The 15,025-nt window shown below is 43.7% G+C and overlaps 1 protein-coding gene across 1 annotated transcript in view; it reads right to left on the minus strand.

The window, feature by feature from the left end:
- Positions 1-1,080: 1,080 nt before the first annotated feature.
- Positions 1,081-15,025, minus strand: part of VDAC2 (voltage dependent anion channel 2) — a 57,405-nt gene continuing 43,460 nt past the window's right edge. The window contains exons 4-9 of the mRNA XM_075351694.1: positions 13,655-13,807; positions 11,799-11,851; positions 5,957-6,184; positions 3,450-3,600; positions 2,804-2,979; positions 1,081-1,162 (exon numbers count right to left, since the gene is read on the minus strand). Of these exons, the coding sequence (XP_075207809.1) occupies positions 1,081-1,162; positions 2,804-2,979; positions 3,450-3,600; positions 5,957-6,184; positions 11,799-11,851; positions 13,655-13,807 (843 nt within the window). The remainder of the gene's footprint in view (positions 1,163-2,803; positions 2,980-3,449; positions 3,601-5,956; positions 6,185-11,798; positions 11,852-13,654; positions 13,808-15,025) is intronic.

The following is a 15,025-nucleotide window of genomic DNA, read 5'->3' on the forward strand; positions in this document are numbered from 1 at the left end:
CCTTTTTCCTCCAAACATAACGATTGTCATTATGGCCAAACAGTTCAATTTTAGTTTTGTCAGATAACAGGACATGTCTCCAGAAATTAAGCTCTTTGTTCCTGTGTGCATTTCCAAACATCAATCTGGCTTTATGTTTCTTTTGGAGTCCTAGCTTCTTCTGGCAGAGTGGCCTTTCAGCCCATGTTGATACAGTACTTGTTTCACTGTGGATAATGACAATCATAACAGCTTCCGCCAGTAACAGCTTCCGCCAGTATCGTCACAAAGTTTTTTGCTTTTGATCTTAGGTTGATATGCACATCTGACCAAAGCATCTCTGGTACACAGAACCTCTCTCTTTCCTGAGCGGTATGATGGCTGGACATTCCCATATTGTTTGTACTTGCGTATAATTGTTTGTACAGATGAACGAGGCACCTTCAGGTATCTGGAAACTGCACCCAAGGATGAACCAGACTTGTGCAAGTCCACAATTCTCTCCCTGAGATCTTTGCTGATTTATTTTGACTTTCCTATTATGCTACACAAAGAAGCAGTGTGTTTCAAATGTACATTAAAAGGGAAGGTGTCAAAAAAAAAAAAAAAAAAAAAAAAATTAAAGAACTGAAAAAATGAAAAATGTTCTCAAGTTAATCTCCAGAGCACACTGCCTCCTAGTTTACTGCTTGCTGGGGACACTACACTACTGTTTGATAGTTTGGACCAGCGCCATTCTTGCACATCTGGCCCATATTGTGGGTTATGCAATGCTGCAAGCAGAAGCAGCTTTGTGTCTGCAATATCCTAGGAACACAACAGCACCCAAGTATACCAGATTGGAAGTCAACAGTGCACTCCAACCAGTTTCAGAGCAGTGCTTACAAGCTCAATTCAAATGACCTTTTAAAGGACTGGCACATGTATGGCCAGTGTTGCAAGACTGCAATGGTAGATGGTAAGCTAGGAAATGAACAGTAAACAAAAAACAAAAAAAAAAACCACTTCGTTTCTTAGAACCAAGAGAATTAATAAAATTGTAAAAAGCTGCTTGTTTATGCAGTTTGCAATTTTAACTAATAAAGAATACAAAATAATCCTTTACACCACTGACTTCCCCATCACAGTAAAAGGAGGTACTGATGTGGAGTTCTTGTGACTAGCCAGGTCTTGTGCACCTGTCCTATTAAGAGTAGGACATATGAATTAAGAAGACGACATATGCATGATATTTTCATGCTTTTACAAGCCTAGGAAGCGGCCATCAACAACATCAAAAGTTCCTTTTATCTCCCAATATGAAAAGAAGATCTGGTGAATAACCTCTCAGGTAAGGGATTTGTTTTATTTAAAGGGAACCTGTCAGCAGAAATTTCGCCTTAAACCTAACAGATTCCCCCTCTGCAGCTCCTGGGCTGCATTCTAGAAAGGTCCCTGTTATTATAGTGCCCCCTTTCTGACCCAAAAAAAGAGTTTATATCGAGGTACCTTTTTGGCTTCTGATTCTCTAAATGTGTCACGGGGGCGGGCTGCCTGATGGCCGTTATTCTGCCCCCTGTTCCTGTATGCCGCCCCCCATCGCCGATTTCTATACTTCTGGACGCCGCCCACTGCTCCAGCCATCCCCGCGCATGCCCAGTGCTCATCTCTCGTGGATGAGCACTGTGCCCAGTGTCACCGGTGGTGACGTGCGCGCAGGGTTTAGATTATGGGCGGTGCTGAGATGTTAATTACCAAGCAACCGCCCATAATCGCGGGACCGCGCATTCCCCCTCGGCCTGCTTCTTTCTGCGCAAGCGCGCTGCAGCTGAACTCACGTCACCTCCTTTCCATCTTGCCCTGAGGCAGGAAATAGATGGGAGGAGCGCTGAGCAGTGACTACACCGATCAGGAGGAGTTCAGCTGCAGCGCGCTTGCGCAGAAAGAAGCAGGCCGAGGGGGAATGCGCGGTCCCCGCGATTATGGGCGGTTGCTTGGTAATTAACATCACAGCACCGCCCATAATCTAAACCCTGCCGCGCACGTCACCACCGGTGACACTGGGCACAGTGCTCATCCACGAGAGATGAGCACTGGGCATGCGCGGGGATGGCTGGAGCAGTGGGCGGCGTCCAGAAGTATAGAAATCGGAGATGGGGGCGGCATACAGGAACAGGGGGCAGAATAACGGCCATCAGGCAGCCCGCCCCCGTGACACATTTAGAGAATCAGAAGCCAAAAAGGTACCGCGATATAAACTCTTTTTTTGGGTCAGAAAGGGGGCACTATAATAACAGGGACCTTTCTAGAATGCAGCCCAGGAGCTGCAGAGGGGGAATCTGTTAGGTTTAAGGCGAAATTTCTGCTGACAGGTTCCCTTTAAAGTGAGTCTTGTCAGCACATGACTGTTCAAACAAAGTCTTTGTGAATCATAGAGTGGCCAAACATTTATGAGCCCGCCCGTCTATCTCAGTCCGCCCGTCTATCTCTGGTTCTGTGAAGGCAGAGGTGTCAATCAAAGCAGAGAAAAGGGTTTAAGATATAGGAAAAAGAAGCAGGTGGAAGAGGCACTTAAATGTTTGTCGTGCCAAGAGGGCAACAAGAGCCTGTATGTGGTTTGAACAGTCATTCTGTGTTAACAGTGTTAAAAAGAGGCTGTCCAACATTAGAAAAATATGGCTATTTTATTCATAAACCACCTAAACAAATTGCAGGTGGTGTTGCAAATTCACACCATGCTGATTTTTAAATGGAGTGGAGCTGCAATATTAATCAACCCATGGATAGGTTGTTGCAAACAAAATAAGCAGTCCCAAAGAACTCGATAACACTTTCCTACACAAACCATTGTAATGCAATATTGCGTTTGGTAGTTGTGGACTCCAGGTCTTGAAGCAATATACAAATAAAAGGGTAACTGCATAGCATGTCAATGGCATTAAATGATAGATGTAGGCACTCACCTGGCCTGAGAGTCTGGGTGTAACCTACTCCAACAAGGCTGGCATTGTTCACTTTTGCCTAATTGAAAAACAATTTAAACAAAAATTTAAATAATTCATTTTTACAGTCAAAGATTATTTTATCTTTACAAGTTTGAAAATAAAGTAGGAACATTTCCACATTAGAAAGCCAAGGATAACCCTCTGCTTCTTGGTAATAACCTACTGAATTGCTATATACACACGTAAACATGCACTATAACAAGAATCCATGTTTTATTAGAAGGGGGTGAATTATAGAGAAATGAGATAAGCTGCCACTTTGACAGGTCATACAGAGACCACAAATCTTGCAGTGTGGGGTATTCAAATCTAGAGCACATTCAAGCATTCATAGTTCTGAAAAACTAGTGTTTCTCCCATGTGAAATTCCATGTTACTACATTACCACATTCAGTCACTGGATATCCTAGGCAGATGCCCAGAGTTTCAATGTTTGTGGTATTCGCAAATGGTGAACATGTGCACAAACAGCACTGAAATACTCACAGAGATAGATGCATTACAGTCCAACTGGTATTTAGCAGCAATGCCAAAGCGGGTACTGTTGTTTCCTGAGGTCCAAGCAAGGTTAACTGCAGTCTCCAGTTTATCACTAACCTTCTGGTAGATAGAGCCAGCAAATTCAGATCCATCATTACTGAAAATAAAACAGCAAGGATGTGGTTCAATCAGCAAAACACAAATATATAAACTTAGAACATAAAGATTAGCGGTTTTTTAGCACATTGCCTAACAGGAATCAGTCAGCAGGTTTTTGCCATTTAATCTGAAAGCAGTAGAATGATTAGGCAAATGAGTATTTTGATCACATGATACTTTTTATACATGCTGTCCTACTCCAAGCTGTATAGGCTTGACAGCCAAATACCAATTAAGTAAATCAGGTGATGTGCATCTCTGTAATGAGGAGGGGTGTGGTGTAATGACATCAACACCCTATATAAGGTGTGCTTAATTATTAGGCAACTTCTTTTCCTTTGGCAAAATGGGTCAGAAGAGAGATTTGACGGTCTCTGAAAAGTCCAAAATTGTGAGATGTCTTGCAGAGGGATGCAGCAGTCTTGAAATTGCCAAACTTTTGAGGCATGATCACCGAACAATCAAGCGTTTCATGGCAAATAATCAACAGGGTCGCAATAAGCGTGTTGGGCAAAAAAGGCGCAAAATAACTGCCCATGAATTGAGGAAAATCAAGCGTGAAGCTGCCAAGATGCCATTTGCCACCAGTTTTGCCATATTTCAAAGCTGAAACGTTACTGGAGTATCAAAAACACAGGGTGTGCCATACTCCGGGACATGGCCAAGGTAAGGAAGGCTGAAAACCGACCACCTTTGAACAAGCAACATAACAAAATGTCAAGACTGGGCCAAGAAATATCTTAAAGACTGATTTTTCAAAGGTTTTATGGACTGATGAAATGAGAGCGACTTTTGATGGGCCAAGATGGATGGGCCAGAGGCTGGATCAGTAAAGGGCAGAGAGCTCCACTCTGACTCAGACACCAGCAAGGTGGAGGTGGGGTACTGGTATGGGCTTGTATCATCAAAGATGAACTTGTGGGATCTTTTCGTGTTGAGGATGGCGTGAAGCTCAACTCCCAGACCTACTGCCAGTTTTTGGAAGACAACTTCTTCAAGCAGTGGTACAGGAAGAAGTCAGTATCGTTCAAGAAAAACATGATTTTCATGCAGGACAATGCTCCATCACATGCATCCAACTAGTCCACAGCGTGGCTGGCCATAAAGGTCTAAAAGATCAAAAAAATAATCATATGGACCCCTTGTTCACCTGATCTGAACCCCATAGAGAACCTGTGGTCCCTCATAAAATGTAAGATCTACAGGGAGGGAAAACAATACACCTCTCGGAACAGTGTCTGGGAGGCTGTGGTGATTGCTGCATGCAATGTTGATCGTAAACAGATCAAGCAACTGACAATCTATGGATGGTAGGCTGTTGAGTGTCATCATACAGAAAGGTGGCTATATTGGTAACTAATTTTTTGGGGTTATGTGTTGGCATGTCAGAAATGTTTATTTCTAAATTTTGTGCAGTTATATTGGTTTACCTGGTGAAAATAAGTGAGATAGGAATATATTTGGTTTTTATTAAGTTGCCTAATAATTCTGCACAGTAATAGTTACCTGCACAAACAGATATCTTCCTAAGATAGCCAAATCTTAAAAAAAAACCCACTCCAACTTCCAAAAATAATAAGCTTTGATATTTAAGCAGCAGCGTTCTCCCAATTCGGTGTATACAGAAGCTGTCAGTCAGTGGTGTAAGGTGGGTTATACATAGTTTAATACTTTGCTCTGCTAGCTCTACCTCTGACAAAACAGGTATTGCAAGAATACTACACCAAGCAGCCCAGCAAGTGATACATCACTGGAATTACGATCTCTGTACTAACATCATGCTGCCATATTCCCTTTAATAAATATTCAGTGAGCCTTTAACAATGACCAATCCAGACACACACTGCCAATTTTTTCCTTGCGTTTGTTTTACGCAATTATAAAAAAAAGGTATGAACGGCGATAGTCCTATACAGGCTCATGAAGCTTTCCTCACAGACTCCACAGATCTTCTGTACATACAATTTCTGGTGGAGATGCAGGTGTCCAAACCCACCCATGAGCCTTCTCTAATAGCAGCTTTCCCAAGTGAGGTGTCTTACCACTGGCGGAGGCTGATTGTTATGTCAAGCCACAAGATCCTCAACCAGCAGCCATTCTATGGACAGACGTACTGGTCAGTGAGTGAGGAAAGCTGGACTGAAAAGTACAGGTGTAGAACCCATTATAGCCATAGAATATGTTTACATAAAATCATGTTCTCAACAAATGTGTTAAAGAATGTGGTAACCCCTTCCAAATAGCGAGAAGCAACTTATCACAGTTAGGCGACACACTGGCATACAAAACTACTTGCACAGAATAGGCAGTAGGTTTTCTACCTCCTCTACCAGACAATCAAGAAATCTACTTACACGTTAGTGTGGAGCTGGAAGTCTCCAGTCTTGTAACCAACTGCAAAGTTATTCTTTGTCAACTTGGATTTGGCACTATCAAAGGTCATTTGATAACCAGCAAGCCAGCCCTCGTAACCCACAACAGCTGCCCCATGGATGGCAGGACCAGCAAAATCGAAGTCCACATCACAGCCAAGGTTCACAAACTCACGCTTGTAGGCAGCTTTAACCTTGCCACTCTTCTTGCTGATTTAAAAAAAAAATAAATAAAAATGTCAAACAAATTTCCGATACAACTGCTTGCACCCTTAACATAAAGGGGTTGTGCCACAACACGTTGCTGCTAAAAGATCCTAAATAAGTATTACATATTCACAGTAACCGTTTTTATTCAAAGTAGAGTACATTTTTACATAAATTTGTTGCTTGATTGCATCCCCTCCATGTTATATTTTACAGTGCGCGCTCTCTTGTTGATGTAGATGAATAGTAAGTCAGAAACAGAGCGGTTTCAGAATACCCAGCATGTTGGAGAATAAAGCCGCCCCAATCTGCAGGGTATTCTGAAACAACTCTGTTGCTGGCTTATTACTATTCACCTAAGCAGACAACAGCACACACTGTACAAATCAGGTAGTGACAAGAGCCTAAAATGAGAGTCATGGATGCCGCTTCATTTCAGGGAGGGGGCAGGGGATGCAGCAGTGACCGCAGCTTCTGCCCCCGATGACACCGTATGCCATCAAATGAAGCATCAGAAAGAAAGTGGAAAAATATAGAAAAGGAGTTCGAGTAGTGAGGGAAGGTCAAGGAATTTAGTAGATTAGAAAATAGATTATGACATTTTTCTCCAGCTATGTTGCATTGCATGGTCTGTCCCCCTCTTTTTTACTTGAACCAGCACCCTTTCTTGCTCTCAGTTCACATACTGGGAAGCTTGTGGAAGGCGAGTTGTCAAGCTCCTTTCACAGGGTGCTGGTGCTGTGTGGCGGCCATTGTTAAGGTGGTTTTGTGCTGGTGGGGCGGTGTGGCCTGAGTCATGGGGACTCAACCTTGCAGCATATTTCTGTATTTGTAAAGTGTAAAAGAAATTATATAATTTTTTAAAAAATTTAGAAAACTATGCAAGTCTGAAAATTGTGGCATATATTTGCATTCAGCGTATGAGTCAATACTTTGTAGGATAAGCATTCTCTGCAATTACGGCTTAAAGTCCTTTGGAGTATGCATCAACAAGATTTGCACATCTAGGAGGATGACATTTTTACCCCTTCATCTTTACCAAATAGCTCTCTCTCAGTGAGAATGGATGGAGAGTAAGTCAACAGCAATTTTCAAGACTTTTCACAGATTCTCAATGGACTTTAAAAACACATGATTTGATCTAAACCATTGCATTGTAGCTCTGGCAGTATGTTTAGAGTCATGTCCTGCTGGAAGGTGAAACTACGCCACAGTCAATTCTTTTGCAACTTTTCCTTAACGATTGCCTTGTGGTTAGCCAAATCAATTTTCCCACGAAACCTGGCGAGCTTCCCTGTCCCTGCTGAAGAAAAGCATCCCCACAGCATGATGCTGCTGCCACCATGTGTGACAGTGGGGATAGAGTTTTTAGGGTGATGTACAGCATTAGTGTTCCATGAAACAGTGTTTTGCATTTAGCCCCAAAAAAAAATTTTTTACTTTGGTCCCATCTGACCAAAGCACATTGTTCCATATACTAGGTGTCTCACCTACATTGCTTTCAGCATAATACAAACAAGACTTATTATGGCTTGCTTTAAAAAGGCGTTCTTCTTTTCCACCCTGTTATAAAGGCCAAATTTATGGAGTATATGACGAATAGTTGTCTTATGTACAGATTCTCCCATCTGAGCTGTGGATCTTTGCATATCCTCCGGAGTGACCATGGGCCTCCTGGCCAAGTCAACAACCAGTGCTCTCATTGTTTGGAATGTCAGTTTAGGTGGACAGCCATGTGTTAGTAGGTTTGCAGTTGTTCCATACTTCTTGCATTTTTTGGATGATTGACTGAACAGTGCTTTGTGAGATGTTTAGTGTATTAATAAAGGGATATTTGCTTCGGTCTAAGCAAGTGGCTATGGAGTCACAGATGACAGCAGCAGACTGCCAAGTTGCACACAGATACTGCCACGGCCGTGTTTATTGTGTACACTTAGCTCTCAGTGTCACACATGCAAATACAGGAAAATAAATGTCTAAGGACTTCTGGCCACTAACTAACATCAGTATGCTAACTACCGTACAAAATAAAACCTATGCAACAAACAGTAACATCTTACTGTGTCGGCTCCTCAGCACAGCAAGTGGAGGCATGGAGTCTCAGCACCAGCAGCCTTCAGCCTGGACTGCTCCTCAGTCTCCCTTGCACTGAATGCCTCCTGATTATTTCACCTGATCCAGTGAGTTATCAAAACCTGGACTGAATGTGGAGAGGCTAGCAACCAGTCCCACTGCCATTCCTACCGATTACTCTGGGAAAAACCAGCCCAAAAATTATACCAAAAGCAAAATGCTTCAGTGACTAATTGCTAAGCCAGATCTGACTTTCCTAGTCAATTTGCATGGGCTGACTATAAAATAAAATAATATTATATATATATATATATATATATATATATATATATATATATATATATATATATATATATATATATATATATATATATATATATATATATATATATATATATCCCTGCTTTATTCTCCTCTACAACTTTATCCTTGACCTCTGAGATGTCTTTTGGTTGTCATGATGATATTTGATCTCTAATGTTATAAAGCAAATCTGTCAGGCCTTCACATTCCCACTGAATAAATTACACACAGGTTGACTCAATTTACTAATTAGGGAGACAAAGGAAGTTGGTCTCTGAAGATTTAATTTAGGAGTACAAGACTAGAGGGAGTGAAGACAAAATGCAAATCACAATTTTCAGATTTGTATTTTGTTTAACATTTCAAAAACCATGTATCTATCATTTACACTTCACAAATACTTTCTACTTCATGTTGGTATCTATATATATAATTGCCTTATTCTGTCTGTCTTGCTCCAAAATTGTGTCACCGTGACAGTGTCGTTAGAGTGACAACTGTCGGATTGGCTGCAGGGCTCGGCCTGGCCCCCCACCCCCCTCCCCACGGATTGGCCGCTCGCCTCGGTCTGGCCTCACCCTCCGCATGGATTAGCCGCTCGCCCCGGCCCTCCGCACGCATCGCCCGCTCCAGCGTACACCAGCTCCCAGTACACATATGCTGCGGTCAATAATGAAGTGTCATGCAGCGGTGAAAGAGTTAAAGACACTGCAAGACACTTCATTATAGGCAGCGGGCACCCCCAGAAGAGAGAAGACAGAAGAAAGAAGACCCCGCAGTCATACTCACCAGACGCCGACCGGGAGCAGGTGAGCGCATCAAGGTCCTGCAGCAGCGGAACACACACACACGCACACACATAAGAACAGACACACACACATCAGATCACACTCACTCACTCTCACCTCACACACACACATCAGATCGCATCCACACACACAACAACAACCAGTGATATCGCTTGCTTCTCGGCGGCGATACTGTGCGTGCAGTGACCTTCCAGGATCTGCCGGAGGATCACATGGCCGGAAGCATGTGGTATCTCCGGATGTTGTGAGTGGGTATGTGCGATATCGTCAGTGTGTGTGTGCGTGTATGCGATCGAATGTGTGTGTGTGCGTGTATGCGATCGAATGTGTGTGTGTGCGTGTATGCGATCGGATGTGTGTGTGTGCGTGTATGCGATCGGATGTGTGTGTGTGCGTGTATGCGATCGGATGTGTGTGTGTGCGTGTATGCGATCGGATGTGTGTGTGTGCGCGCGTGTATGCGATTGGATGTGTGTGTGTATGCGAGTGTATGCGATTGGATGTGTGTGTGTATGCGATCGGATGTGTGCGTGTCGGCAGTAGGCAGAGGAGCACAGCGTGCAGCACAGCTGCTGGGACCGCCCACCGGAGGGCACAGGGAGAAGTGGGGTGAGTGTATGCGAGATCAGATGTGTGCGTGTATACTGTCTGATGTGTGACTGTGGAGCACGATGGGGAGTGTGCAGCATGGGGGATGGAGCACGATGGGGGGGTGCGCAGCATGGGGGATGGAGCACGATGGGGGTGCGCAGCATGGGGGGGTGGAGCACGATGGGGGGTGCGCAGCATGGGGGGGATGGAGTACGATGGGGAGTGCGCATGGGGGGGATGGAGCACGATGGGGAGTGCGCAGCATGGGGGATGGAGCACGATGGGGAGTGCGCAGCATGGGGGATGGAGCACGATGGGGAGTGCGCAGCATGGGGGATGGAGCACGATGGGGAGTGTGCAGCATGGGGGATGGAGCACGATGGGGAGTGCGCAGCATGGGGGGGGATGGAGCACGATGGGGAGTGCGCAGCATGGTGGATGGAGCACGATGGGGAGTGCGCAGCATGGGGGATGGAGCACGATGAGGGGTGCGCAGCATGGGGGATGGAGCACGATGAGGGGTGCGCAGCATGGGGGATGGGGGGTGCACACCTCCCCCCAAAACACACACACACAGTGCCACACGCGCACCGCACAACATACCACACACACACACACACACACACACACACACACTGGGAACCACAAACACCACCCTACACAGACACCCACACACAGACAACGCCGCACACACACACACACACACACACACACACAACACCCAACACCCAAACACCGCGGCATACACAAATATACGCACATACCGCGCAACACACACACTGCACAAAACATACCTCCCCCAAAACACACACACACTCCACACCCACACAAACCGCGCAACACACACAGCACCACACACAGAATGCTGCAGACACAGCGCTCCATAAACAACGCAACACACACACACACACACACACACAACGCAACACACAAACAACACCGCTCTCACACCCCCCCACCCAGACAACACCCAGAACATTTACAGCGCCCTACACAAACACTGGCAACTACACACAACAACATCGATATATATATATATATATATATATATCTATCTATATCTATATATCTATATCTATATATCTATATCTATATATATATTCTAACAAAAAACATACATTAACTACACAATAAATTCTAGAATACCCGATGCGTTAGAATCGGGTCACCTTCTAGTATCACATAAAATCCCAACAAGATACATTTAAGTTTGTGAGAGTAACATTAAAAAAGAAAAACGTGGAAAAGTTCATGGGGCATCGAATATTTTTTCAAGGCAATATATATATATTACACACACCACATTCACATAACCATGTGTCACAGCGCACGATGCATTGTCCTCGGGTTTTCTGGCCAGGTTAAGGTTCTGGCAAGGCTTGGGAACCAAATTAGTAACATTCAATAAGTGTTAGGTCTTTTAATTTGCAACTGCCTATACAGAGTTTATTGAGCATTGTCATCTCAGCTCCTGGTTTGGCAGAGAGCAGCAACCAGATAAACTGTTGTACTTTGAAAAGGCAGCAGCGATTTAAAAGACAATGCACAGAATGCTTTATTAATTTAGCTCCCAACCGCAAAGATGTGGAAACTCAGGTGGAAAACAGGCAACGTGTTGCCTTCCCTACAAACAAGCATCTGTCTTCGATCAAGAGTTTTGTGATACACAGCTTAACCATATAGTAAAGCCTCCACTATAGCTTAACACTTACTAGTCGAGCCTCATGGACAGCTGCTTAACTTCAGGAAATCAGCTTTCGGCTGAGAGAACAGTTACACAAGGTATTCAAGGATTTTAATTTGTTTTTTTTCTAAGAAGAATATACACCTAATAGACTCACCCAGTGTTTGGTGAAAATGTGGTGTCAAATGTTAACTTCAACCCTTTAGCGAGCTATGAAAAAAAATAAAAAAAATATATATAGTTACAACTACAAAATTTATACACCCCAAATCTACACATTCCGTCATGGGCGCTGAATGATGCCTGTCAGTAATCTGTTGGCTGATGCTGCAATTCTCAGGCTTCTTTTCAGCTGGCCTTCTCTTCATCGGTCTGCTCACATTCTGATTAACAGCATTCTCCCTGTAGTTAGGCAATGGAACTGTCAATCAGCCAGATGTCGGCAGTGATGCCGATTCAACAAAGCAGAACGAAAGAAAACACTGATCAGTCATTGTGAAGTCCAGGGACATCGCTGGCAGGAGTGGTCCTTGACCGCTCTGAGCTGGCAGGGTTAGTCGCCAGGCAGGTAGGAAACAACTACCTACCTATTAATGTGAAGTCCCCAAAAAAATAATGTACCTGCACAGCACGGCAGCTCAGTGGTTAGCACTGCAGTCTTGCAGTGCTGGGGTCCTGGGTTCAAATCCCACTAAGAACACCATCTGCAAGGAGTTTGTATGTTCTCCTAGTGTTTGTGTGGGTTTCCTCCCATACTCCAAAGACATACTCATAGGGAACCTAGGTTGTGAGCCCCAATGGGGACAGTGTTGCCATTGTATGTAAAGCACTGTGGCATTAACAGCGCTATATAAATGAATAAATATTATTAAAACCCCCTTTAACATTCTTGACACCTGTATTTCCCCTTGTTCAGTCTGCATACTTAAACATTCATAACTTAGTGTAGAAAGACGCTTGCCTTATGTAACTGAATACATAGGCGAGGTCTCTGCATCAGCCTGTGTGTGAAACCCATGACTAGGGAGGAGGCACAGAATACCTGCACAACAGTAACAGCCCAATACTCAGGTTAGGCTGCTGTCACACTACATTTTTTTAGCATGCGTCATGAACGTTTTTTTGCTGCAAAAGCGGATCCTGTTTTTGCAAAGGCAAACGCATGTGTTATTTTGCAGGATCCTGTCACTTTAAGTTTATGGGCGGGCATTGGAGTCATGTGATCAGGAGTGAGGGGAATTGAACGTGAAAGACTGGGAGCCGGCTTCTGACAGCTGCGGAGGCTCGTAACCAAAGTTAACTTGCTTGGATACCGGATATTTACATTGGTTACGAGTGTCTGCAGCTGCTAGGAGCAGGGCTACCTGCTCCCTGCACACGTAACCAAGTTAAACATCGGGTAACTAAGCCCGCGGTTACCCGATGTTTACCGTGGTTACGAGCATCCTCCACTCTCAGGCGGGGGAGAGTGGAGAGAGAGGGAGGGGGAAGGAGGTAAAGGGAGGGGGAGAGAGAGAGTGATCACGTGAGGCTGGTTTCTGTGCATGCTCAGTAGAGCAAGCAGGATCCTGTCTATCAGCATGCCAGCTTTCACATGCCGTTTAGTCAGGATCCAGCAATTTGCAGTATTTGGACGCAGCTCAAAAACGCAACAAGTAGCGTTTTTGAAAAAAGTTAAAAAACTGCAAGTCGCTGTATCCTTACTTTAACGCACGCAAACGCAGGTGAATGCACGTTGACGCAAGTCCATTGCAAATGCATTGAAATGAAAACACATTTGCACTGGATCATTTTTTGCGTTAAAAAAAAAAAAAACGTTCATGATGCATGTTAAAAAAACGTAGTGTGAAAGCAGCCTGAGGAGACAAATTTACAGAGACAAAGCAAAAAAAAAAAAAAAAAAAAAAGGAGCAGAAAATCCAAGATATGCAGGAACACACTTCAGTGATTAAGTTCCATGTACAGACTAATACTAAGATAAACCCAAATGACTCACCTACATGTTTTTCTTACCTGGTCTTCAATAGTAATTTCTGTCCCCAAAGTATTATCAGTGTTCCATTTCTCTGTAAAAGTCAATCCATACTCTCCCCACTTGTATTTGGTCTCTAAGCTGCCATTCACTTTGCCAGAGTCTGTGTTTGATGAACCAGATGTTGTAAATTCCTGAAAAATAAACATAAAAAATAGAAGTTTAATCTGAAACACCACTGTTAATTTCAGATTATGTAAATAAACTGTCTTGCTTATGATTAGTGGTCTCTTTAAAACAATAGCAATAGTTCATGAACTTCAATCATTTAAAGCGCCAATCCAGCGCTGGGGGGAGGGGGGGGGGGCGTCTCCATCTCGGAAAAGGAGGGAAAACCCTTAAAAAATAACATTTTAAAAGCTGCATTCCTTGAAATACTCAAATCTGCAATGAAAAAATTACAATGATTCTTTCCCAGAACTTTTTTTAATTTAAGATGTTGTAATGAGAAAAAAATAAATAAATACCCTGAAAAACGTATTCTATATATTGCAAAACCCCATATGTGGTCAGAATATACTGGTTGGGCACCAGCAGAACTCAAGAGGATCAGGACAGAATTTGACTTTTGGAATGCAATTCAAACAGGAAATGACTATGGACGCAATGTCACATTTACAAGCAGTCATAGTGCAGGACAACATAAACCCCCACAAAGTTACCGCACTTCAGAAACTATACTCAGAGAATTGATCTAGGAGTGCAAGGAGTATTTTTACTCCACAAGTGTTTCACAGAGGTTGTAACATTTGTTACAACAATAAGTAGATTTATATCAAACTGTTTTATCATCTTTACCATGGCTAAAAGTAGTGATGAGCAAACATTTGCCACTATTTGGTACTCCCACGAATATTAAAAGCAATTGGGGTAATACTTATGAGGTGAATACCAAAATGCTCAACGACTGAGTTTGAAATCCACTCCCCACATGATTTTCAGCCACTAAACATGGTGATTGCCTGTTAATCCCAATAATACTGTAGCCAACTTTGCTACTGGCATTATTGTAACTGTCAAGCGCAGAGGGGAGGAGAAAGGAAAAAATAAAAAAAGAGAAACACCCCATTTCAACAATTAACCCCCAAAACACCCCTGCAGGTATACAACGATCCTGGCTCTGCTACATCCAGAAGCTGCTGTGATGGAAAACGCGACCGATCACTGCAGTTCCTGGGACACACTGAGGGCATCAGGGCACCCAGCTGTGAGAAGCGCCGATATTAGTTCACAGCCGGGTTATCACGGTACCAAAAGTGACTACCGCTGAACCCGCTGCTATACTGCCTGGACATAGCAGTCTGGCAATCCAACGGTCAGGTCACCAGAATTCTGCCCTCAAAATGGAGCTG

Source organism: Anomaloglossus baeobatrachus, chromosome 5, assembly GCF_048569485.1.
Source record: "Anomaloglossus baeobatrachus isolate aAnoBae1 chromosome 5, aAnoBae1.hap1, whole genome shotgun sequence".
Taxonomy (NCBI): Eukaryota; Metazoa; Chordata; class Amphibia; order Anura; family Aromobatidae; genus Anomaloglossus; species Anomaloglossus baeobatrachus.